General features: G+C 46.8%; 1 protein-coding gene across 4 annotated transcripts; it reads right to left on the bottom strand.

The window, feature by feature from the left end:
- Positions 1 to 332: 332 nt before the first annotated feature.
- LOC133348574 (trichohyalin-like) lies at positions 333 to 26,086 on the bottom strand. 4 transcript variants are annotated; one of them, XM_061561470.1, is made up of 16 exons: positions 25,695 to 26,086; positions 22,667 to 22,747; positions 21,786 to 21,897; positions 20,890 to 21,005; positions 20,469 to 20,486; positions 19,406 to 19,522; positions 18,267 to 18,388; positions 14,917 to 15,262; positions 14,200 to 14,340; positions 11,975 to 12,145; positions 10,220 to 10,342; positions 6,197 to 6,358; positions 5,667 to 5,731; positions 4,349 to 4,490; positions 3,022 to 3,158; positions 333 to 2,260 (listed from the first exon to the last, which is right to left on the bottom strand). In XM_061561470.1, exons 1-16 carry the CDS (start codon positions 25,746 to 25,748, stop codon positions 2,191 to 2,193), a joined length of 1,977 nt encoding a protein of 658 aa, XP_061417454.1. In that variant the 5' UTR covers positions 25,749 to 26,086; the 3' UTR covers positions 333 to 2,190. The 4 variants fall into 4 exon arrangements, with proteins under 4 accessions (XP_061417454.1, XP_061417452.1, XP_061417453.1 ...); XM_061561468.1 differs by having other exon boundaries at positions 333 to 3,158; XM_061561469.1 differs by lacking the exon at positions 20,469 to 20,486 and having other exon boundaries at positions 333 to 3,158.
- Positions 26,087 to 27,731: the final 1,645 nt, after the last annotated feature.

Here is a 27,731-nt window from a genome sequence, read left to right as displayed (position 1 = left end):
GAACTTCATGACAGTACACTACACAATTTTAACAGAAGTAGGCTGACTGAGATATTTGTCCGGGTTTGTTCTGTGGAAAAAGTGGCACCTTACCGTGCAGTGACATTTGAGTGTTCTCCAATCACACACATTGTTTTTTTTATCCAAAGTAACTACCCAGTGGAGTGTGCAAATTAAGGGCAGTTCAGGTGTCGTAATGCCAGATTCGGTATTGATATACCAGACTGAACGTCTAATGCAGAATTCAGGAGTGAACTGTACCTATAGGTGCTTGCTTATAGCATGTTCATTAACATTTCACGAAGCGAGACAATAAATGTTTGTCTTTTGTAAAAAAAAAAAGTGTCTGGGTGGGTACATGTTTAGACAGTGGAGTCTCCTTTAAAGGCCTTGGAATACGAGGTTAATTAATTGTCTTGAAGCACGATTCTCAAACACAGCAATGACGCAAAAGAGCGAGGCGTGCACCACAGATAAATTAGTCGCAGAAGGGAGACACTAGACTGCGCACACAGCAGACAAGGGAGTGCAGCTGTACGCACAGCAGACAGCGGGTTATGCTTGTGTGGGGGAGAAGGGGCTTAGCGGTTAGCATGCTGCGCTACGAATCCGGCGACCTGCGCCCGATTCCCACTCAACACTGGTGATGATTATCTGAACCGGTCCTGGGCCTCCCCTAAGTCGACTGAGCCTCAAATAATGAGTACCTGGTGCGGTGTTATAAATATCACCATTGGGAAGACAAAAGCGGCCAGGCGTGGTGATTACCACCAACCCCATGTGTACCGTGCCGGCCTCCAGAGGTGTTAGCGAACAGCACTTGCCCTAAAAGTCTGTTAAAGGGGGATCTTTGGAGTGGAGAGAGGTGCAATTGTGGTTTGTGCAATGCACTCAAATCTCACTGATCTAGGTTTAATTCCTGGCAAGAGCAGCATGTTGAAAATGGTTTCTGAACCTGGCTTGTCTCCTCTAGATAAAATCAGACTAAAATCAGTAAATCATGCAATGGAGATATGGCTATTAACATGAACGCAGGAGACGCAAAGACCACCATTTAGTTTGCAATGCTATCCCTAATAGGTGCTTGCTGACATTGGTATAGGCACTTACTCCGAAAGCTTAAACCTAAACTGTACGATGATTGTCTTTGCATGTGATTGTGTGGATTCTGTGGGTGAGAGTTTGTGCATGTGTGTAGGAACTGGTCCCGGGCCTTCCCAAGGTAAATTCAGCCCTAAATGAGTACTTGGTGTGGTGTATAAACAACAGCACTGGCAAGTCTTCTTGGTTCTTTCGGTAAAGTCACGTAGAAGGGAAATGATAAAAATAATAAAAATAAAATATAATAAAATACAATTCTCACGACGTTTCGGCCACAACACAAGCAGCCGTCCTCAGGTGAAGAAACAGAGCTGTCGGAAAGACAGCGTCCCAATGAACACCGCCAAGCTTGGCAGCGTATATTTAAGCTGGGCCGGGGGGAGGAGAGCACTGGCAAGATAAAGGTAAATGGGTGTGGTGCTGATCACACCACCCCATCGTGCCCTGTGTCGGCCTTATTAGGTGCTTTATAAAACCACTTGCCCAAAGATCAAATGCCCCACCTGCTCTCTCCACTGACACAATGAAGAGCACAGGTGGTGCATCTGCCAGTAATCTCAATTAGTTAACCCATAATACCTGGATTATCCCCATGACCCCCTGTCAGCTAGCCTTCCACACTTCACGTGACCACATATTGCACCTAACCAGGCGCAAACGCCTTGGTGACATCACCACCACTTAGTGGTGAAAGACAATTGTGTGAGTATGTGTGTGCTGGCGTGTGAGTGAGTGTGTGTGTGTCAGTGGTGGGGAGCGATAGTGTAGCGGTTAGCGCGCTGCGCTATGAACCCGGCGACACGGGTTCGATTCCCGCGCACTGCCAACATCAGTGACAATTATCTGAACCGGTCCCGGGCCTCCCCTAGGTCGACTCAGCCTCAAATGAGTACCTAGTGCAGTGTGTAAACATTGCCACTAGGGAGACAAAGGCGGTCGGGCGTGGTGCTAGCCACCCACCCCCTCGTGTACTGTTCTGGCCTTCATAGGTGCTCGCTAACAGCACTTGCCCCTACAGTCTGTTAAGGCTATACAGGGGATCTTTGTCTTTGTGTGTCAGTGAGACGGAGTGTGCCTGCGTGCCACGTGTTAGTGTATTCTAGGCTCCGCGAGAAGAAGCTTCCTCAATCGTTCCCCTTCCTCTTCCAGAAGCTGAACCCTGTGCACAAGGCAATTGAAACACACACACATGTAAACAACACAATTACCCGGCAACAACTTGAATATAAACATTAGCAAATGTCTGGATTTGTGAGTGTATACCTTTGTGGTGTGTGAGTGAGCAGATTAATGCTTGAATGTTTGTGGGAGTAACTGTAAAGCTTTTAAATGGTGGATACATTTTCATTTGTATAGGTAGGTGTATGTGGATATGGTCCTGTTAGAGTGGCACAAGCGTCGTGGTGACGTCACTGCCACTTAGTGGCGAATGGCGGTTGTTGTTGTTAGGGTGTATGTGTGTGTATGATTGTCTTTCGTGCTCACAAACAGCACTTGCCCGAACAGTATGTTAAGTATATACACGGGGGATCTTTGTGTATGAGTGTCTGGTGAATGATTGTGTGTAAGTGTATGAATGAATTTGTGTGTAGATATGAGGTGGTGTATGGGTGTGTATGTAAGTGGGGAATGATAGTGTAGTGGTTAATGCACTGTATTACGAACCCGGCGACCTGCGTTTGATTCCCGATCACGTCCCACACCAGTGACTATTATCTGAACTGGTCCTGGGCCTCCCCTAGGTCGACTCAGCCTCAACTGAGTACCTGGTGCGGTGTGTAAAATATCAGCACTGGGGAGACAATGGCAGCTGGGCGTGGTGCTGGCCACCCACCCCCTCGTGTGCCGTGTCGGCTTTCACAGGTGCTCGCTATGAAAGCTAAGAGTAGAGGTGTGTGTATCGGTGTGTTGTGCCGTTGCCTGTGCTGCGCGTGCTGGGTGAGCCTCGTCTGCTCGCGCAAGGAGAACTTTAGGTCGGCGACTTCTTGGGTGAGGTCACGTACGGACGCCAAAGACACGTGGAGCTCCTGCACCACTCGCTCCCTCCACGCGCGTTCCTATACAAAGACAAATATCCCCTTTATACCCTTAACAGACTGTTGGACAAGTGCTGTTAGCGAGCACCTATGAAGGCCGGCACAGCACACGAGGGCGTGTGTGGCCAGCACACTCCCATAAACACACACACAAAGATGCCTCGTGCAGCCTACATCGACAGGCCAAGTGTTGTTAGCGAGCACCTATGAAGGCCGACATGGTACACGACTGTGTCATGTAGCCAGTGCCACTCCCCACCTTGTTTGTGTCCCCAGTGCTGATGTTTACACACCGCACCATTGAATTCATTTTAGGCTGAGTCACCCTCAGGGCCCTGGACCGATTCGTATATTCGCCACTGATGTTGGAAGTGTTTGGGATATTTGATGTGGTTGAAGGGTTCGTAGCGTAGTGCATTAACCACTTGCAGGACAAGTGATGTCAGTTCGCCAATAGAAATGCTGATCCAATACACAAAAGGGTGGGGTGTGGCCAGAACCACGCATGTCCAGCTCTTTTTCCCCACCCTTGTACAGATGTCCAAAGTGAACTCGGGGAGAGGGCTGCATCAAGTTCAAATACCACTTGTCACTGACGGACTTCATGGTTGAGAACTGAAACGCAGGTCATCGGGAATGTGGTGCAGCACACAGACCATGGTAGACACACACACACACACATATAGAGCATTATATGTGCACTCAACACAAGGAATTCCCTTTCAGCCTATATATGATTATGGTACTGGTGCTGTTAGCAAGCACCTCGTAAAGGTGGTGCAGCAATACAAGAATACAGATCACCCCACTGAAGTGCGGTGCGCTAATCACTGCAACGCCACTCCCAAAACACGCATACGGCACACACCGAACATAATCTCCGTGTAATGTAACTGTGGCATCTGTGCCTTCTTACGTTCTTGGCACGATAAACCCATCGAATTGTCTGTAAAAATATATGATTTATAAGTTGAACATGCTGAAATTAGATCAGGGTAAGCCCTGCATTCAACAGAGATTCTACATTCGTCACCACGGCAGAAAAGATTTTAAATTTTGAATTGAACCTCAAACCCCCAAAGTGTGACATTTAATTGAACCGTTATGTGCCTATTAGGTTCACTCTGAGACAATGCAGAGTCTCGCTAACAGAAGGTCCGGGGGTAAACAGACCCAAGCAAATTTCTCTGGAGAGGTGAAGTCTCGCTGACCTTGCTGGCTGAGCTCTGCGCCAGCTTCAGGTCATGCGAGATGGTGGCCACAGCCTTATCCCGCGCTGACAGCTCTCCCAGGAAGGCGTCCCGGGCGCAGCGCAGGCGGGTGTGCCAGCAAACACGGCCAGCGTTGTATCGCCTTTGGGGGGGGGGGTGGGGGTAAGGGAAATATGGGGCAGACAAGAAGCGGGGCCTCTCTGCACGAGTTCATTAAGTTACTCCAAAGCTGGGTGACTCAGAGGTGAGAGCACTTAGCTGGCACAGCAGAGATCCTGGGTTCGAATTTGCACAACCACCTATGGTTATAGTAGGTTCTCATGTACAGTTTCTTGATGGTCTCAGCCCTGCCACCATTTATGCAATGTATGCTAAACTTATTTCGCATTGTAGGTAGCCAACTGTGTTCATCGGAGGTGCGGGGGAAGGAAAATGACTGCACAAAACAAATCATTTTAAATGTTGGTTCTGCACTTAATTTGGACAAATTTCAGCTGGAGGCATAAATATTGGTTTGAATGTCATGTCAGAAATACTTATTGCAGTGACAGAGCAAGTGGGAAAGTGTGGCTCCTTACTGTGGAAAATAGAGTTCACTTCAGAGGAATTGAGAGGTAGCTCTGTAATATGTTTCTGTGGATCGTTCTCTAACAAATAAATGTGTTGTCTCATGACAAGACACCGAAAGCATAACCTGGATTAAATTGGAGAAATGTCGAAAAAGAAATAATAATGTATGTGAGAGGAGAGAATGATATTGAGAGAGAAAGAGATTGGAGAGAGATGGCCAGTGGGAGAGAGGGAAGGGGGAGGAGTGAGAGTGTAATAGTCCAGGATAAGGGGGCAAAGAGAGAGGGCGAGAGAGAGGAGGGGAGTGCAGGGCATGCATGGAAGAGGATGAAGTGAGAGTGAGCTGGTAAAAGAGAGACAGAATGTGAATATCAGCTGGTGAGGGTATTCGCAGGACAGAAACATCTAATGTAGACAGAGAGAGATTGAGGGAAGACAGAAAAGACAGGAAGATGCATGAGGGAAGGTGATGTAAGGAAAGGGAGAGAGTGACAGAGTAAAAAAAAACCGGCAGATCGTGAGCACGCAAGCGACCCAGCGAGGAAGGACTAGAACCTGACAGAAACAAACTCGAAAATATCCACACGAAATGGGACTGTGGGTCGTTTGGATTTTAGAACAGTTCAGATCCTGCTATTACTCCCTCTGCTGGCCACTCAAGTAAAGTCAATTACAATGCAGATTTACAAACATTTCGGATTTCCGACATTAGGGCTATTGACGGTCTGCAGCATATCACAAAACGCACCTCATGTATTTGTCTGTTCTCTGTAGGGCTCGCTCCAACTCCATGCGTAAACCAGCCTCCTGGCCCTGAACGCGTACACGCACGTTAAACGCATTCAAGGAGCATACACAGTCTTGTAGATCGCCAGTAGCAAGCAGCAATTAAATCCGATGAACAACCAAAAGAAAAGAGCAAGTGCCAAAAATGAGTTGACTTAGAAGAAGAGTATCTAGACTAGAGACAATACGAACTAAAGCAATAAGATAATGACAGAGTGGATCCAAACGAGACAACTCCAGTGGTTTTGATACATGTCTATAATGGATCCGGAATGGATACCACACGTGGCGTTCCACACTGAAGCACACAGAACAAGAAATAGAAGAGATGCGGCGAGTTGACGGGGTGAAAAATAAATCCCCACTACCTGAACGGTACGTGGGGAGGCCCTCACCCAGCAGTGGAGTGGCAAGGGGCTGTACGTGTACATGTGCACACGTGAATTCTATACACGTGGACAGATGTAATAATAAGTTGCAGCAGACACACACCTGGGAGAGAAGCTGATCAGGTGCGTCTTGCAGTTTTGATTGGTCAGGTGGGCTGTCTCGATTTGGTTTCTGCTGCACAGCTGATCTGTCCTCCCGTTCCACAAGACGAAGCCTTAGCTCCTTCAGCTCCTCCTCCTGATTCCTGACCCTCTCCTTCAGCATCTGGCATGCACACGCATGCACACACGCAAACACATATAACTAGACATGCAATAACAACTTCAGCATCCGTCATTCACCACCTAATGGAGCCTCAGTGGAAGGTGCACTGACATGAGGTCATGGGTAAACCGAGCCAGTTCCTGTGAGTGAAGAGATGAAAGATCCAGAATGGGGTATCATAGATGAGACTGCACTGCAATACCTTAGCATGCTGGAGTGACCAGTAATTGTGCGAACTAAACAAAAACATTTTCAATTTGCTTTGCTTAATCTACCGTGGTGTAATGGTTTAGCACACTGGACTTGGAATCTGAAACTCGCTAAGTCGATCTCCTAGTGAGGCAAGTTTCTTAAATCCCACTGCCTCTATCCACACAAAAATATAGATGGGTACACCAGTTAGTTGGTTGGCAGGTCACATGTGGTGTAAAGTGTAGATACTCCCACTTCTTCCAAGATGTACAGCTATTGTAGAAGAGTCAGCCGCAATAAGCTCTAGAGGTGCTCTCCCGAGCGCCCTCTAGAGGAAATCATTCCACCAATAGTGGCGTGAGCAAGAAATTGCAGGGCTGCACCTTTACCTATCTCCTCAATACACCAGAGGCCCCGTAGAACCTAACATGAGCCTCCTCCATATAGGCTGTCTCATGCACCGCTAGACCAACTAGCAACAAGTCCGCTCAACCCCAGATCCTACCCTTTGTAAAATTGTAATTTTCATAACCTGCTCTTTGTTCACAAATGAGCCAGTGCGGTGCGAAATAAGTTCAACATACATTCATGGTAACAATGGTCTTATGTCAGGAAATGTAACATATTTCACGGAACAATGGCTGCATATAATTATATTTATCTACTCCTAAGCCAGTCATTTAAATAGCACATTGTTAATTGAGACCACTTAATGTGTTCGTCTTTTGGCTGTGCATGTCTGATAACCAGTATCTGTTAATGGAAAACTGCCCATGTAAATTCAACACTGTTCACATATCTACTTTCTTCAATGTTTGTTTTCAAGCACCACAATATAATGTAAAATCTGCAACTATAATAAGCCAAATGATTACTAATCTACAACTCGCATCGTAACAATAGCCTGATTACTAATCTAGTATATAATTACAATAACCCCCCCTCAAATCTTTGCACCTGATGAGTTAATGAGTTAATGATGACGTCACCCTGCTGCTGATCTATATAAGAACGGGAGAGACAGCAGAGCCTCACCATTCTGGCGAATTGCCCGATGATGCTGGATGCAATTACCAGCGAAACGTCGTACTCAAATTGTAAATGTTGTGGTTTCACGCTTCAACACACCGGTGGGCTAAAGCAGTGAACTAATTGTCCTTTGTCAACGTGACACTTGTTTACTGATTGGCCGTGTCGGGTGGTGGAGGGTTACGACACATTTATAAATAACGCGATCTAAACCCAAAAACGTTGATTATGTATGTATAATAAGTCAGTCAATCACTTCAATTGCTTTACCCTCTCTCTACCCTGATACAGGCCAATCTGTGAAACTTTAGTCTATGATACACGTTTATACTGGTAGGAACCTCCTGGTTACACCAGCCCACAGGGGATTATTGTGTCCGTCCGTTGTGCAGGGAGGGGCTGGGTGGGGAGGGAGGGCAGGGTGGGGAGGGGCTGGGTGGGGAGGGTGAGGCTGGGTGGGGAGGGGAGGGTGGGGTGGGTGGGGAGGGGCTGGGTGGGGAGGGTGGGGAGGGGCTGGGTGGGGAGGGGTGGGCCTGAGAGGGGTGGGGCTGGGTGGGGAGGGGCTGGTCATCCCGTGGTGCCTTTATAAAACTCAAAGTTTAACCTACTCACGCCGGCTTGTGCCTGCCCTCACAGTCGGGCATATTTGCGGAATACACCACGCCGCCGTTGACCCTGACCATTGACGGAGCAACCCAACGTTCCTACCAGCTCCCTCCGCAGGAATGTGTTATATAGTAGTGTTTATGACAAATGTGGAAAGCTTTGATCAGTGCAGTTCCTTATCGTTTAAATTCATCATCGTAACCATGGCTCCACTACGAGTTAACACAGGGAACTTCATGGCCTCCTGCTGTCGACTCCCTGCCCCTGTTCAGGTCCAAGACATTCCTTTTTTACCTTTATGACTGACTGCCTCTCTCTATAAAATAAATCTGGCCCATATCAGGGCAGAGATGAGAGAGCAATTAAAGCAATTGACTGACTTATTATATCTTGATTTGAAGCTTTCGTGACTGCAGGAATCCATACTCTTTGGTTCTTTCGGTAAAGTCACGTAGGTATAAAATAAAATAAATCACGACGTTTGGGGCGCAACACAAGCATCCGTCATCAGGTGGGAAAGCATGGCGGACGCTTGTGTTGCGCCAGAAACGTCGTCATTTATTTTATTTTATACCTACGTGACTTTACCGAAAGAACCAAAGAGTATGACTTATTATAATTGGAGATTTTGTTTCTGTGCGGCGTGCTGTGTACATAAACAGTGGGCATATTGACTTCATATAGGCGCCACGGTGGCGAGATGTTATCTACCTCGCCTGGTATACAGGAGGTCGTGGATTCGATCCCGACCCTGACGCCTGTATATCTGGAGTTTCATGTCCTCCCCATGGTTGCGTGGATTTTTCTCAGGGTCCTCCGCTTTTTCCCTCCACATTTAGAAACATGCGTTTAGAGTATTTTGTTGCTATACATTTCCACATGATAAGACATTTCATTGAGCTGTCATTTGTGGCCAGGTGATTTTTTTAAAAATATATAACTCAGTGGGCCTTATCTTGTCAAAAAAAATGTTTAACAGTTTAAATAGAGGTGCGATGACATTGAGATGCTCTAATCTCCTTCTAAGGTAAAGGTACCATCATTGCCTGGGCTTGGCTGCTTGGGATATTCTTTCCACACGCACTTTTCCTTTGTGCCTCTTCTCCTGTCGCACTCACTTTACTTATAGTTCATTCCACCATTGGAACCTCCTTTGCCAGTAGCAAAATATGATAATAGTTGGTTTACCCATTTATCTGGCAACAAAACTGATATCTTTTTTACAAGCAGTCATGTTTGCATTGACCACAATACCTGCAAACAAAAAAACACAACTCTGATAATGTATGACCGCAGGTATTGTGGTCAATGCAAACATGACTCCTTGTAAAAAGGTGTCAGTTTTGTTGCCAGATAAAAGGGTAAAAAACCAATTATCATATTTTGCTACTGGCAAAGGAGGTTCCAATGGTGTAAATGCTTACCCCGAGCTCTCATACTCTGATGGTGCATTGTCTTTGAGTTGTGCGCCTTTTGGCGTCATCTGGTCCAACACCATGTGAGACTAGGCTCTAAGGAAAGCTGTCTCGGGTGTGGACCAATGAATTTCAAGGACAGTGCATACATTATCAGAGTCGTGTTTTTTTTGTTTGCATTCCGACCGCAGGTATTGTGGTCAATGCAAACATGACTCCTTGTAAAAAAGGTGTCAGTTTTGTTGCCAGATAAAAGGGTAAAAAAACTATTATCATATAGTTCATTCGTCGTTTAAAGCAAATAGAACATGGAAGGTGAATGATGTAGATATGATTTGAGGTTGCGCATAGTAGGACGTGTGTGCAGCATGAGGGAGGGCCAATTACAGAAACAGGAAATGGAATAGTCCTGACAAGTTTGGCAATCCAAGAGGAAAAATTCAGACCAAATGGGGGGGGTCCCTGTTATGGCAGAGGTTGGAAGTGTTGGAGGTCAGATGCATGGTGGAGGGTAGAAAGCGTTGGCGAGGCATGGTAGCATCAGCGACTTTAGCCGTGACGATATCTTGATCTTTATCTCTGCAAGGGCCTCGCTCGGTCCGGATGGAGTGTGCGTTACCGTGCGACGCGCGTGTCCCTGCTGCAGCTCCGCCTGCAGCTGCAGCTGCTGGTGGTGCCACTGCAGCGTGTGCTCCTGCAGCTCCAAGCGCAGCTTACTCAGCTCCTTCTCCAGGGCAGACACCTTCAACGGGACAGCAGTGGGAATACAACATGAGGCACGACTACACCAACGATAGGACAATACTCACGATGGCAGTAACGATACAGCAAAACGTACTACAGCCAGACTCATTTTGGGCAGAGCTTCGACAGTTATAGGGGATGTCCGTAAAACTGAAAATAAGTAAAATACACATTTTAATTATAGTTTCATCCGAGTCACTTACCCACTGCCATGTGCAGACGTTGACCATGGAAATATGTGGAAGACTGCACAGATATCCTGATGGCCTTCAATAATTACATATAATCTTGCATATTTATAAGATAAAAATAGAATAAATGTAAAAAAAATAGAGTGTGTCGGATGAGCATGGTGCCAAAAAGCAAGGTTTGCACAATTACATACAACAAATACACATTTTAATTATAGTTTCATCCGAGTCACTTACCCACTGCCATGTGCAGACGTTGACCATGGAAATATGTGGAAGACTGCACAGATATCCTGATGGCCTTCAATAATTACATATAATCTTGCATATGTATAAGATAAAAATAGAATAAATGTAAAAAAAAATAGAGTGTGTCGGATGAGCATGGTGCCAAAAAGCAAGGTTTGCACAATTACATACAACAAATAAGTACAACGCATAGCTTTAGAATTGCTATTGCACATACGCACATTATCTCCTACTATGAGCAATGTAATTAGCGTGTAAACAGTGTTCTGAGTGAAGTTATTACTTATTTATTTTGTATGTTATTTTATTTATAGTTATTTAGTTATTATACGTAACCTAGCTTTTACAGGCTTACTCCAAATTCTGATCAACTTGAATCTGGTTTCGAGAGGTTTTACCGTATAACAAATTCACGATCACGTGACTTTCCAATTCAACAATGCAACCTCTATCGGTCACAACGCACTAAAGCGATGATCACAGTGACAACAAAACCATTATTATACAACCGATGTTACACTTGCATTGAAAAGCCTTAAAAACCCTGTCAAACCACAAACGCAAACACAAAACTATTAAAATAACCACAACTGCTGGTCCATTAGCGACACGGATGAAGTGTAAAGTGTCAACAACATAATTGGGTTCGCTATATAGCTCATCATGCAGGTTCTCCAGCTCTGAGGAGCGGTGGCGCAGCGGTTAGCACGCTGCCCTACAAATCCAGTGACCCGAATTCCATTCCCGTTCACAACCACCAACACCACTGACAATTCGCTATACCAGTCCTGGGCCTCCTTTAAGTCGACTAAGCCTCAAATGAGTACTTGATGCCGTGTGTAAACATCGCCACTGGGGAGACAAAGGTAGTCGGATGTGTTGCTGGCCACCCACCTTCTTGTGCATCAAGGGCCTGGAGTAAAGGAGGTAAGTGTATCGGCATTTTCTGTTGTTGTGTGTGTGTATCGGTGTGTCAGTTGACCCGTGGCACCTGGGTCTGCCCCGTGACCTCCTGCCAGCGGGCGTTCGACACTACACGTGGCCTCAAGGTGCACATAGCCTGGCACAAGCGTCGTGGTGACGTCACCGCCCCTTAGTGGCGGTTGTTGTTGTTGCCTGTGCTGCACGTGCTGGGTGAGGGTCGTCTGTTCAGGGCTATGTGGGGGATCTTTGTCTCATCTTGTGTTCACCTGTGCCACTTGTTCTGCATCTCCAGCGCGCTTGTGCCCTGTGGTGCCATGCATCTCCTCGTGCTGACTCTCGAGCTGGCGCTGTAGGCTCTCCACGCGCCCGTGCTGCCGCTCTGCCTCCTGCTCTCCTCGTAGCAGCCGCTCCTCCCACTGCCGCTCGCACTCCGCCGCCTGCGCCGGTGCCGGCGGTTTCAGTGACACCGGTCAACACGACAATAGCGAACGCGCATGTGCATGTGTCTGTGTGCGTGTGTCTGTATCGTGGTGTGGAGCAGTCGCGCAGTGGTTACTGGACTGTGATACAAACCCGACGACCCGAGTTCAATTCCCACTCACGACCAAATAACAGTGGCAAATATTTTAACCCCAAAAGTCTGTAAAGGCTATACGGGGGATCTTTGCCTTTATTGGTGTATATGTGAGTGTGTCTGTTGGTACATGTATTTCTTTGTGTGTTTATAATTGCATGTATTCATGTGTATGTCTGTGTGTGTATGTGATTGTGTGTGTGCATCTCTAAGTAGCGGGGAACGATAGTGTAGCGGTTTTCACGCTGCGCTACAAACCCGGGGACCCGAGTTCGATTCCTGCTCACGGCCAACACCAGTGATGATTATCTGAACCAGTCCCGGGCCTCTCCTAGGTCGACTCAGCCTCAAATGAGTACCTGGTGCGGTGTGTAAACATTGCCACTCGGGAGAAAAAAGCAGCCAGGCATGGTGTTGGCCACCCACCCCTCATGTGCCGTGCTGGCCTTCATATGCACTCACTAACAGCACTTGCCCCAACAATCTGATAAAGCTATACGGGCGACCTTTGTCTTTTGTATCTCTAAGTCAGATTCGCTCAGCGCTACTGATCTGTCCACTGACGATTGGCTTGTCGTCTGTAAGATGAGCCTGCCCTACATCTATGCTGGAGGTGGGCGTCCACCTTGGACCCCATTCAAACCCATATTAGCTTGATCTCAGTCAGCTGTTTAAAGTTTAAAGCAGGTGAAAATTGTCCCATTATTTTCAGTTAGGTGGCATCTTCCCCACCTCTTGCTGGGCTCACAGAACATGGGTAAGTTTCAGAACTATGGCTCTGCTGTGTACCCAGTTCACATTTCCCTAAATCCCTAGCTGTTCCAGCTGAGAAAAAGCGGTGGGCCCATTCTCACCATCTGAACCCACGGATCACTTGTCAACCCTCAAAAATTGTTCACGGACCACATGGTGTTTTGTGAAAAAATTTGTATCTACCACAGATTTGTGGACCATTTCCCATGGCCTTGTAAACCACCAGTGATCTATGGACCGCTGGTCTACAGTATCCCACAACTAAGGCTGAGGAGGCAGCCTACGCTTGGAGGTTTGGTGAGCCGTTCAGCACTACAAGAATGAGTGGTGGTCGCCGATTGCTGGGATGATCACAAATGAATCTAGAAATGCATTAAAAAAATTGTTTGCATTACCACCCAATTTCCATCCCTAAGGGCAATGATGGTGACTTCAAAGATCATGTTTGCAGAATTGATGGGCATTTCCATGATGTTTTGTAGGAGGGGGAACCCCTCAATCCAAACAGCGTGAGGTACAGTGGGGTTGACTCTGCTAGGGCTCACAGTCCACAAAGGTTGCAGGAACCAAACTGGATTATTTTAAAACAAACTGGGCTACATGAGGAGCTCGGAGATCCTTGCAAGAGCTGGACACGGCCCCATCAGTAAAGTCCTCCAACAGCGATAATTCATTAGCTGGGTCATGTAGCCCGCATGCTCACCCACCACATGATCGAGTGGCTGCTCTTTGGACAGAGAGGGGGATAAAATGGCATGAGCTAGAGAAGCGATGGGGTGGTGTGGTATATGGGACTGGAGAAGAGTGGACTTGCCAATGAATGAAATAGCGGTGTCAAGATTAGCCTCTGTGGGGGTGCTAAATGAAGGATGCTACTGAGTAGACAGAGGCATCTACTTATTCTTTTTAATGACACAGTACAGCAAGCTGGCACAACAGGCACCACGGGGGTACATCTGCTAGTCATCTCAGTCAGTTAACCCGTAGTATCTGAATTTGTCCGGTGAACTACTGCCAGCGAGCCTTTGACAACTACACTTGGCCTCAAAGTGCACCTAGCCTGGCGCTAGAGCTGTGGTGACATCGTCGCCACTCAGTAACACATGGCTGCTGCTGTCGCTGTCGCTCTTGTGGGTGGTGTGAGCGAGCTTGTTTGTGCCCCACCTTGTCCAGGAGCTGCGTGTTCTGCATCTGTAGCTGCCGCACGGTCATGTTGAGCGCGTCCCTCTCACCCTCCACCACCGAGAGGCGCTCGGCCAGCACGGACGGGTGTGTGAGCACACGGTGTGTGCAAGCGCCCAGTAGCTGAGTACGCGCACACACAGAGACAAAGATCACTGTACATAGCCAACCGTGCTAATTGGAGGTGCGTGGGTAGGACAACAAACAAAACACAAAAGGCAGTTCTAAAGAAATGACTTTCAATACAGATTTAAAAGTGCATAGCTCCAGTGGCTTCCAGATTTAAAAGGCCGCAGAAGCGCATCTGAAAGGCTAGTGTTGTTCGCGAGCACCTATGAAGGCCAGCACGGCATACAAGGGGGTGAATGACCTACACCACTCCCAGCCGCCTTTGTCTCCCAAGTACTGATGTTTACGCACCGAAACAGGTACTCATTTAAGGCTGAGTCGACCTAGGAGAGGCCCAGGACTGGTTCAAATATTCGCCAAAGTTATTGGTCACGAGTGAGAATCGAACTCGGATCGCCAGGTTCATAGCGCAGGGAGGTAACCACTGTACTGCCGCACTCATACACATACATGTACGCGTACAAAAACACACAAGCACGTGCACATACACACATTCACAAGTCACACGCGAGACAGACCCAGGCACTGTGGATGCAGGGGTGAAAATCTCACTCAACCCAAACAACTCACCTCCTTCTGCAGCAGCTGCGACTTCTCCTCCACCTCCGTCTCCGCCTCCCTCTCATCTCCCACGTTGACTACCTCCTCCTTTGCCTCTCGTGCCACCACGGGGGCGCCGCCCTCCCTGCGGCTGTCCCCATCTTCCACGGAGCTGTCACTGTCCTCGCTCGTGCTGTTGCTGTCTTCCCCATCGCCATGCCTCTCCCCGTCTCGCTCGCGCGCCTGCAGCTCAGCCAGCAGCGCCTCGACCTCCTCGTTGCGCTCGCCCAGCTCCTCGCGCGACACCTCGGCACTGCGTAGCTTCCGCGCCAGCTCCGCGTTCTGCCGGTGGAGCTCCTCGATCTGCGCGTGACAGCTGCAGGGAGGAGGACGGAAACCCCGTCGACGTGACCAAAACGTGCCAATTAGTTACTACTTCAGCACACCGGTGTGTTGGAGAGTAAACCCACAACATTTACAATTTGAGTAGGACGTTTGGCTGGTGATTACAACCAGCTTCATCAGGCGATTTGCCTGAATTGTGTTCACCAGCCGACACAAACTTTACTAATTGGCTGTGTCAGGTGGTGGTGGGTTAACGACACATTTATATTTACGTGATCTAACCAAAATAACCTTTATTATGAATAATGGTCGTAAAAGCCTTTGTGTTAAAGTGCCATCAGAGCTAACTTTCACCATGACGACACTCACAACACCTTATGCTCAGAGATATATATATATATATATAGTTTTGATTTACTACCTGGAGAAGAATGCTTCCAATACGGGCATGGGGCATGTTGCCTGTTATAATATATGGATCAAAAACATGAAAACTAACAAAGACAGTAAAATTAAATCATGAAAAGTACGTAAAGAAGCATGGAGAGATGCATGCTTGGAATTATACTGAGACAGAAGGAGGAAGACATGAATCAGGGAACAAACACAAATTAGAGACATCATATTAACTGCAACATACGGGCATTGTACGCGACTCCATAAAACAGATACATCTGTGCTCCAGCATTACAACAGCAACAAAAACCCACCTCTACAACGCGTAAATCCTGTCCGTACTGTTGTATGGCTCAGAGATGTGGTCAATGGCAGCTACTCTCTGGGCAGAAAACTGGATGCATTCGACCGGTGGCGTCTGCGATGGATACTCCGCATCCACTTCAGCGAGCGCATCACCAACGCTGAGGTCCATTATCAAAAAGTATCTCCTCTGGCAGTGACGGAAATGGTCAGGGTCAGGAGACTTCACCTCTTCGGACACACGCTGCCCTGGGCGGACACCTCAGCTGATCATACCAAAGCACTGCGTGCGCCATCATCATCAGCCGACCGAGGAACTAGAGCCGACCTCGGGGCAGACCACGGTTGAGGCCGATATCAAACATCATGGGTCTTGGACTGTGCTCAGCTTGGCGGCGTGCTCAGGATAGGGGTTGCCTGGCAGCCAGGACACAGCGCTGTAAGGGATGATGGCCGATGGATGAAACCGATGATGGAATGGCAGCCAAAGAGAGACAGCAAAATCTCCTATTGAGCAAAAGTTGACCAGAAGCAATTGACAGACGAACACAAATACACGGGGCCACCATCTAGATACTTGTGATAACAATGGATCCTGTAGTATTCTAAATGACATGTTATTTGTTACATGTGTAGTGACATAGCGCAGACTGTTGTACAACAGCTGCAACTGCAGGTGGGCACTTAGCGCACACGCCGTTGAGCATATACACAGATGTGCCGGCAGGGCGGAGGAACTGGGGCAAGGGTCACGGTAGACCTCGCGGGGAAGCCCCTGGAACCCTCTGGTGGGTTCGAGAAGGGAGGCGCGGCTAGGGCAGAGCCAAGCCGCGCCGAGGGGAATATAAGCAGCAGAGAGTGAGAGATCCAGGCTGCCGGTTCTGGGAGTGGACTCGTCTCATCGTCGCTGTCGTCATCACCGCCTTCGTCACTGCCGCCTTCCTCACTACCGCCTTCGCCCGATCATTGCGTGGCCGGACAGTAGTTGGCTGTCTCGGTCGACGCCGTCGGTGCAACGTGGACAGGGTCGTGTCTGGGCCGGGTCGTGCGGCAGCGTGGTCGTGAGAGAGAGGGGGCCCGAGTTGGTGGCGTGAACTCAACAACAACCTTGTCTCCAACTGAGTGTGTGCGACGCATGCCACCCGCACGCACACACAAGCCTTGAGCAAGAAGCAAGAAGACACCTACGACACTACACATGTATTGTTTTGATTTAAATACATTACATTAAAACTACAAACACACACTCACCACATGAAGAACGGTCATCTTCTCGATATAGCCCTGAGCCAAAAGTGGGAATTCCACATTCTTCTGGCAGAGCAAACTAAAGTTACAATTTCGAGTTGAGATTTAAGAAAACATTTTTATTTCTTTGGTCTAGTTCTATCTCATTTGTATTGTCTTGTCTCATTTGTAAAGTCTTCTTGACTCCAGTAGCCTAAATTTTAAATTAGTCAAGTTCTTGTAATATTGCTCAATTCAAGCATCGTATCTATTACACCCTCAATAGTGCTGTTTGTTGCCGACTACTTGGCGCTTTTGGCCTTTAGGCCTGTGCTCAGCAACCGTTGTTTGACGTAAAAAAAAACATGGCACATATTTTATTGATCACGAGAGAATGAAGGGCTGAGTCGACCAGGACTTGAACTGTCAAGATTTTGATTTAAATATCACACTTTAACCACAGGACCACCCATTTGGATAAATTAAGAAAACAGGGGCCCACGTGTATCTTTGCAAATGTGAAGAGAGTACAGGGGAGTAGCGGCCACAGGGAGTAATGACATGGGAATTAGCATGGGAAGAGACTAGGGGCCAAAAAAGGGTAATGACAGGTTAATGGACAGACAGGGTGAATGATCTGGGGTCTACGGGAAGGATCGAGAATAGGGATGTGGCCAAGTGACAGAAGAAAGCAGGTGTGGATCAGGGACCGAGAGCCATCGAGAAGGTTCTAGAAAGGGGGCGTGGCCACGGGTAAAGGGGTGGCCACGCATAGATAAAAGGGGTCGAGACGAGAGGCTCGGGGCTGCTGGAGTCGGGGTCTTCGCCTGTCAAGTGTTCGTGACTTCAATAAAGATCACGACAAGAAACGGTCTCCTGGGGTCATTACACATGATACATGCAGGGACTGTTATGCAGTAGCTATTAAGACTGGCATGGCCCACAAAGGGGTGGTGAATTCAGCACAAAGCTTGTCCAGATGCCTTTGTGTTTCCCCATGGTTGATAACCCCAGACCACAATAGGAGCTCACTTAAGTCTGACTTGATTTAGAGAGAGAAGGCCCAGTTCACGCACACGCATGCATAGAAAACACTGACGAGGGGACACCGTTTGTGAGGGTGGCTGCCGTTGCTGCTGCTGTTGCTGTTGAGCATCTCCAGCTCCTGTTCCTGTAGCTGCAGCCTCAGCGTGAGCGCGCTCCTCTCATCCGACAGCAGCTGCCGAGATTTCTGCACGCCCAACAGTGCAGCACACGCACAAGCAGCCATGGGAACGATTCACGGCTGAGTGGCGGTAACGTCACCCCGACACTTACTGCCAAGCTGTGCACTTTGAGGTCACGTGGAGTGACGGAGACTCATTGGCAGATCACTGAAGAGGCCCATGTATTCGCATTTACTTGTACGGCCCCTTTGTCAATTCACTGTTGGATGAGGGCCTCTGCACACATGTGCAAATTATGTGTTTTTCTTTTACCATTCTTCACCATACTGGGAAGTGCAGGTTTGTGGAGGCAAGGAGCATACACATGGAAGCATAGAAACACAGTAAAACAAATAATATTTCTACATTGCCCACAAGGTAGCTCCACAGCCGCATGACGTGTTTTGTGAATGGTCACCCAACCAAGCACTAACCAGGCTCAAACCTACTCGGCTTCGAGATCTGCCAAAATCAGGTGGATTCTGGGTGATTTGATTATGGGCCCATGAGTTCATGGTTGACCTATTGGGGCAACTGGCAGGTGCACCACCCGTGCCAACTCACTGTGTTTTATCTGTCCAATGTTCTGCTCGTTGTTATAAGCATCGCACCTCAATTATTTTGCATTAATTGGAGGAGAGCTGCCATCAACTACCTATTATCATCTTTCACAAGTATCCTACACACACAAGCTAATCGTGAGCTTCTGTTACCAGTACTTGGCAAGTCCACTCAGCTCCAGGTCCTCCTGTACCCACATTAGCCGATTTATTTTCCAGCCCAAGCTCCACTTATATAGCCCCCTCTAGCCAGACAAAACTGGCTTGGCATGCATGCTACATGACCAGCCAATGCAGCCTAGTCTGCCCAGGAAGACCACTAATAGGACTCTAGTTATAGTATCTATGAGCACCTTACACGATCTAACCTACATTAATACTGAATGCATGAATCCATATGTGTTCCTGTAAGGGAGACCATGTTTTGCAACCTTACACATTTTCACTTTGCTGACAGTGACCGTTTATGCTGTGTGTTAGTACCTCTGCCTTGTGGTAGAGGTTTTTGTATTTTTCCACTTTGTCACCGAGCGTCATGATGTCTGAGGTCTGCGGTGGCGTCTTCCAGGAGCAACCCAACACCTCATGCTGGGACTTAAGCTGCAAACAGAGAGGCACACAAACGCAAATATATACACACACACACACAAAGGCAAAACCCCCCGTATAGCCTTTAATAGGCTGTTGTGGTAGGTGCTGTAAGCAGACACGTATTTTGTCTGGAACTGCACACAAGGGAGTGGTTGGCCAGGACCACGCCCGGCCGTCTTTGTCTCCCCAGTGCTGATGATTAATACACACTGCACCAGGTAGTAATTTAAGGCTGAATTGACCTAGGGGAGGCCCAGTACCAGTTCAGATATTCATTACTGATGTTGGCTGTGAGCGGGAATTAAATTTGGCTCACTGGGTTAGTAGCGCAGTGCACTATCCACAACACTATCGCTCTCCACACACACACACAACGACAAAGGTCCCCCATAGAACCTCTTATAGACTGTTGGGGAAAGTTAGCAAGTACCGATTTGGGAGTGGGGTGGTCAACACCATCACCGGCCACCTATATAAAAATACAGACACACACGTGTGCACAACCAAGTATGTATGCGCATAAAGATGTCGACACACATACACATAAAGGCATAAAAATATACACAAAATGATCGACAGAACACACACATGCAAGCACAGACATGCAACTAAAGGTACACACAAGAACACATACACATGCACAAAAAAAGACCAAGGCAAGCATGCAATCATGTGCACGCAGAGGCACAAAAACACATGCTCACAAAACACACACACACACACAGGCATGCGCACACAGATGCACACACAGGCATGCACACACAGACGCACACACAGGCATGCACACACAGACGCACACACAGGCATGCACACACAGACGCACACACAGGCATGCACACACAGACGCACACACAGGCATGCACACACAGACGCACACACAGGCATGCACACACAGGCATGCACACACAGACGCACACACAGACGCACACACAGGCATGCACAAATGTGTACACACCGGGCTTGGTGGCGATCGCTTGTAATCCAGAAAAATGTGTAGGCAGGGTTGATGGATCACACAAAGACCATCATGCTAGTGATTAATGGAAAGTGATGGTCATATCAAGCGAGTAATAATCATGGCGATGATGACGATGATGAATTCGTGTTGTGGGCAGCAGATGGCAATGCAAACAAATTGTTGGATTGTACTCCTAAGCTTCTGCATCTATTATTCCCACCTTTAACCTGCACTGACTAGCATTGTGAAGTATGGTCAAATGACCCCCACTACCGACAGGGTGGGGGGAGACCCTGATCCAGCAATCGATTGACAAAATGGTTCTAAATGTACATGACAACTGTAATGAATACGAGTCTGAAGCAGAGGGTGATAGTGATAACCGAATGATATCAATGACAGTGGTGATGACGATTACCAGCAGACAAGCTCTCTCGACGAGAAGAAAGGCCACCTGCTCACTGGGAGAGGCCCCAATAATCTCTTCCATGCCCTGTCTTCTCAACATCTCCACGATCTCCTTGCGTTCAGTGTCTGCTCATACACACGCACATCATGTCACAAGATGAAGCATCCGTTCAGATCTCTCTCGTAAGAGTGTAACCCTTCCAATTGGAGAATGCCCCACAGAAGTCGATAGCGAATAGCTATCTCTTGAGATTCATACAAGTGACCTCTGTTTCACACAGTAGCAGGCAGCACTTACCCTGCTAAATGTTTGTCATGACAGTCAAACTGATATTTTAATTCTCAGAGATTAAGAGCAGAAACAAATGTAATCTCATGTTTTATTTTTTCAGTCCAGGATGAGTCAATCATCTCACTGCATTTGAGTAGCCCTAAAAAGTGTAAAAGTTATTCTGTTAGATACAGATAGCATGTGGCCAGCAACATTCTCAGCCACCTTTGCATCTCCAGTGACCTCACACATTGTGCCATGTATTAATGTAAGATTGAATCAAACAAGAGCATGTGCTATTGATGTTACATTCAGTCAGGAATCAAACTCAGGTTATTGATATTGTAGAACAGTGTACGAACCATTGGTCCTCACTTATGCCGTGCATATACACAATGACAACAGCAACCATTTGCCACTAAGTGGCGGTGATGTGGCCATGATGCTTTTGCCAGGCTAGCGTTGAAGGCTCGTTGCTAGGTCACGTGACAGATCCAGATGTGAGGATTTAAATGACTGGCCAATGCACCACCTGTGCTGTCCTCTGTCCCAACACCTCTGATTAGCATGGTTGGCTACGCACGGTGCAAAATATGTTCAACATACATACAACACACACGCACAAACACACGCACCCATCTGTGCGTGCATGGCCTCCAGTTCCTGCTTAAGAGTTTCATTCTCGGCCTCCAGTCCCATCTCCCGGTCTTCTGTCAGGGAGCGCACGTGGTCAACATATCGCTCCACCTGCATAGGGGCACAGACACACGAACACATGTGGACATGGGCAAATTAATACACAGGGTGATAGATACACCAACACACAGGGATATGAACGCAAGGAAATACTAACACATTAACACAGAGGGACATGGATACACGAACACCCAAGGAGACGAATACACGGGGACCAGGAGTGGACAGTAGGCAACGGATGGTATTGAGTTTGTAATGGCAACAAGTTGAATTCCTGGGTGGAAGTTCACTCAGACTATCATTCCTCTGGGGTTGACAAAATAAGTACTAATTAGTGCAAAGTCTAACACTGCTCAGGGCCACCAATGGAGATGGGCACCACCTCCCAAACTCGTCTAAGAGACACATTGACTTTTTAAGGAGGATGATGTCGAGTGTTCTGTGCATTGAGTAGCCTGCGTATAAATAGTGTAAGAAGCATTCATCATCAGCTGTAATCGATCCACTGCTGGACGGGGGCCTCCCAAGCCGTTGCCATCGCTCACGGTCTCGCAATGTTACAATACACATAGTTCCTGCACACACATTATTTCATCACTCCATTTCTCCACAGTGGACATCCTCTCGGGCAAGTTACCTTCTCTGGTTTTTGTCCTTTGACTGCCAGTCCGTTGTTAGTCTCAACCACCCTGCTATTATACCTTTGAGTGATATATCCTGCCTCTAACTTGTGTAAGTTCTCTGATCCTCGTGTTTCTTTTCCTGAGTAGAGAATAAGCTGTGCCTGTGTGTGTAGATCTGTGTGATGCTACATTAATACCTCCTGCATGTCGCTCGCCTGCTGCAGTTTTAGCCTCTCCAGCTCCTGCAGGGTAAGGCGGTACAGGTGCCACCCCTGCCCCTGCACACAGTCACAAAGAAAAAGATCCCCCACATAACTTTAACGGACTGTGGGATCAAGTGTACCTATTCGCAGATATTATCTAGGCTGGCACAACCCATGAAGTTGCGGTTTTATCAGCACCACGCCCGGCCACCTTTGTCTTCGCAGTGTTGATGTTCACACACCGCGCAAGATAATTATGGTTGAATCGACCTAAGGGAGGCACAGGAAAGGTTCAGGTCCAATATGCCACTGATGTTCACCGTAAAAAGAAAACAAACCCGAGTTTTCATATTATTGGTTCTTTCGGTAAAGTCACGTAGAAGGGAAAACAATAAAATAATAAAAAAACAATAACATTTTCTTGCTGTAGTGTTCACACCTGATGATGATTGCTTGTGTTGCAATCGAAACGCCGTAAGAATTTTATTGTTAAATCCAAGTTTCTCAAGTTTGTGCACGAATTGGTGGCACACCGTTCCCCAAAGACAACATACACACCCAGACACCATCTATTGCCTACCTTCTGAATCTATCTTAAACGTCTCATTCATTTATACCACTCCACTCTGTTTTGCCCTTGACGCCCCCTATATAACTCATCATTGTGACTTATACATTAACTCAAATCTGTCTCCCCTGGATTTCTGGAGAGACCATCACTGGGTTGTCTTTATTCTAAAGGTCCTCATAAACAAATCCACCAACTACCTGTAGGACCACTTAGTTCCACAAACTCCTTCTTTTAGCCTCAGAAGTTCCTCCTTATTCCTAATCAAATTCAATTTTCTTAAACTGTTTAGTAAAAAAGTCTTCCCGCGTTGCTGCTCCACATTTATGGAATACCCTTACTGCTTATCTACATTTCGGTTCTCCGACTTCACTCCCCCTCTTAATTTCCCTATTAAACCTAAACAAAGAGCATACTTGCACCTGTACCTAACCTTATCTTGGCACCTCTTGCACTCACCTCGTTTGTTATGCAACATCCCTTAAGGATCCTGTATTCGTACTCTGCAATCATATTTCATCTGTTTTCGCTGTGCTCACGAACCATGGATCTCCCTGGCTAAACGGGACCATCTGTGTAACAAATAAAATAAACTCAAACTAAACTCAAATAGGACATACACACTGCATTTATAGATTCTTAGCATTGGGCAGTGCCGGGCATCTTCTGAGCCAATGGTGGAAAATCCACATGCAATCGTTCCACGTGGATGCTGGCAGTGCTACCTGCACATGTTATCATTTCGAGTGGTCCCTCGATTAGGAGTGATCACTTTATTTAACCAAGTGACAACTTCAATAACCGAATGGAAATTTGAAAAATCAAGTAACCATTCTCAACAAGTACTCACTCGACTTCAGAATGAGGGCCTCCACCTCCCCCCACCGCCTACACTGTGCGGATCATATGGGTTATTTGACCATACTTCACCACGCTGGCCAGTGAGGCTTGATAAACAAGTGGAAATAAATTGGTCACAGGCAGCTATTATCAGCCACCCAAGATAAGCCACTCCTCACCAGGAGAGCTCCTGCTGACAGCTACACCCAGTCGTAAATGTATATGTCTCTTCACCATTGGAACCTCATTTGCCAGTAAAAAATATGATAATTGTTTTTTTACCCTCTATTTGGCAACAAAACTGACACCTTTTTTTACAAGGAGTCATGTTTGCATAGACCACAATACCTGCAGCCATAATGCAAACAAAAAACATAACTCTGATAATATATGAACTGTCCTTGAAGTTGATTGGTCCACACCCGAGACAGCTTTCCTTAGAGCCTAGTCTCACATGGGTAGGACCAGATTACGCCAAAAGGCGCCAAAAGGCGTCATCTGGTCCAACCCATGTGAGACTAGGCTCTAAGGAAAGCTGTCTCGGGTGTGGACCAATCAACTTCAAGGACAGTGCAAATATTATCAGAGTTATGTTTTTTTTGTTTGCATTATGGCTGCAGGTATTGTGGTCTATGCAAACATGACTCCTTGTAAAAAAGGTGTCAGTTTTGTTGCCAGATAGAAGGGTAAAAAAACTGTTATCATTATTACGTCTCTTTTTCAGAAGCGACCTGGCCACAAATGATAGCCCAGCTAAGTGGCTTATCACGTGGAAATGTATAGAAGCCAAATACACTCAACGTGTGATGTTAATTCTAAATGTGAAGGGAAAAAAAGCGGAGGACCAGGAGACAAATCTACGCGACCACGGGGAGAGACACCGCACACTCCAAATATACAGCCCGTGTCAGTCACGGGGGTCGGGATCTAACCCACGACCTCCTGTGTACCAGGAGAGGTAGTTAACATCTCGCCACCGTGGCGCCCCTGGTGCAACACTCGTCGACTCGTGGTTTAAATGCCAAATATCAGGTGCCAGCGGACCAATAGATCCACAGGAATGAAAAAAAATCCACCGTGTTGATAGAATAATCAAGCTAAAGTAAATTCCAGTTTAAATAAGCGAAGTTGCAATTATCATCTCCGCTCATGGTCCAGAGCCTGCGTTGCCAATTCCACATTGACATGGCAAAGACCAGTCCATCCATACTAGTCCATGGCAACCAGTCTATGAATGGACTTTCCTGTACACAACCTTCTACCGAGTACTGAATGGAATTTACGCCACAGTAATTACGAATAGTCAATAATTATAATCGTCTACAGCTCTTTCATCAATCCACTGCTGGATGAGGGCCTCTCTATGGCATTACTTCACCAAGCTGATTAGTGCGGATTGTTGGAAAACGGTGAGCATAGTATCGTACACCAAATTATTGTGCTGTACTGCCCTCTGCTGCCCAACTCATACACACGTTATCAATAACGTATTGCAATTATTAACCTTTACATTACAGATTAACGATTAAGATTGAACCCACGAGTGCATCTTAAATCCCCGTAATAATTGCGATCTCCCGCCAACACACCACCACCAAACATCATCACCATCACCTCCTTGTCCTCTTCATCTTCATCATCCTCCTCTTCACGCCCCGGCTCCTGCATCGCTACAGCAGCCTCATATACAACATCAACATCAACCACAACAGCAACAACAACAACCAAACAACAACTAACGCAACAAGTAGTACAGCTATTCGAACAACCACCGGTTTTCACTGAGCAGAGGCTGGGTCAAACCACTATCGACATAGGGGGATTCTATAATTTAGTTCAAATTTTTTTTTTATTTCCGTAAATTAACAAGGTATATTTCTATAACTTACGTAATATATTTTTAATTATTTAGCACGGTAATAACAGATATATATTTAGTTTGGAATAGCTTTCCACGTAGGTGTAAATATTTATAATATAAACCCCTCAATGGTAACTTGGTAGGGTCTGCATGACCCCGGATGTGAATTCCTTTGGCGTGACGAGTTACCATGGCAACGGGAGACTCCAAAGATGGGGGGGGGGTCATTTCCGGGGGATGCAGGGGGGGGTCATTTCCGGGGGGTGCAGGGGGGGTTAGAGCACGTGATGCAATCCACGTGTTGTAGTGCAGCATGCAACACCGTCCAGTAGCGCTGTCATGTCGTCTTAAAGTCTTAAAGTCACTTTATTGTCAAGTGTGTTACATGCATGACATACAACACAGATGAAATTACAGTCCTCTCTCTTGGTCCCACGGTGCAACCAAGCAATTAAAAAATTAATCACAATTAACAGACATAAATAAACAATAAACAATCGGCGATCAACACAAGATAAATAATCAAAAATGTAATAAACTTAAAATAAACAACAGTCAAGAATTTTTAAAATGTAAAATATTATTTAAATAAAGTATTTAAAGAAATAAGATATTTAAACCAGTGTGGTAGTGCGATGTAGTGCAATGTGCAGTCCAGAGATCAGGATGTACGAGTGAATGTGTGTGTGGGGGTTGGGGTCAGGGGGCAAAGGGGGGTGGGTGGGCAGAGGGGGGGAGTGATGGTAGAGCAGGGAGGGAGTTGAGTCTCCTGACAGCCTGGTGAAAGAAACTGTCTTTGAGCCTGCTGGTCCTGGCTGGAAGACTCCGCAGTCTCCTCCCTGACGGCAGCAGACTGAAGAGGCTGTGAGATGGGTGGGTGGGATCACCTGCAATCTTGATTGCTTTGCTGGTGATGCGGGTGTTATAAATGTCCAGAAGAGGCGGGAGAGAGACACCAATGATCCTCTCAGCTGCTCTCACTATGCGCTGCAGAGTCTTGCGGCAGGACGTGTACAATGCATAGATGACTTTACACTATGAGACCTCCTTTACCGGTAGCAAAATATAGTAATAGGTTTTTACCCTTTCATCTGGTACAAAAACTGACACCTTTATACAAGGGATCATGTTTGCAATAACCACAACACAAGCAGTCAAAATGCAAACAATAAGTATAACCCGTAAAAACAAAGTTTTTCACTATAAATCCTTTACATGCGTGGCGGCTAGAGTCCTCTCGTCCTCTGGCTTGAGATGGCTGCCACCTATGGGTCAGATGATTGCATTGCAACATTAAGCAATTGGTAATTAAATATAATATTTTTGTCCTAAAAAGTGTAAAATTTTGGAGAAAAAAATTTCACGAACATTAATTGTCATGCACAACGAGTCTGTGTGGAAAATGTCAGCTCGATTGGATCACGGGAAGTGGGTTAAAAAACGACCGAAAGATTTGCACGGTCCTAAGCAAGCAAGCGAACTTAATATAAAGGATTTAAAAAGAAACAACTCTGATGATGATAATGATATGCACTGTCCTTGAAGTTGATTGGTCCACACCCGAGACAGCTTTTCTTAGAGCCTAGTCTCCATTGGTGTTGGACCAGATGACGCCAACAGCGCACTATCAGAGTATTGAGAGCTCGGGGTAAGAATTTACACTATGAGACCTCCTTTACCAGTAGCAAAATTGTATAAAGGTGTCAGTGTTTGTACCAGGTGAAAGGGTAAAAACCTATTACTACCAATGCATAGATGAGCAATGTGTAACGTTGCAGCATAATGCAACG

The sequence above is a fragment of the Lethenteron reissneri genome, chromosome 27, assembly GCF_015708825.2.
Source record: "Lethenteron reissneri isolate LAM-NWPU_2019-01 chromosome 27, ASM1570882v1, whole genome shotgun sequence".
In the NCBI taxonomy this organism is placed as follows: Eukaryota; Metazoa; Chordata; class Hyperoartia; order Petromyzontiformes; family Petromyzontidae; genus Lethenteron; species Lethenteron reissneri.
This window is presented reverse-complemented; position numbering and strand designations above follow the sequence as displayed.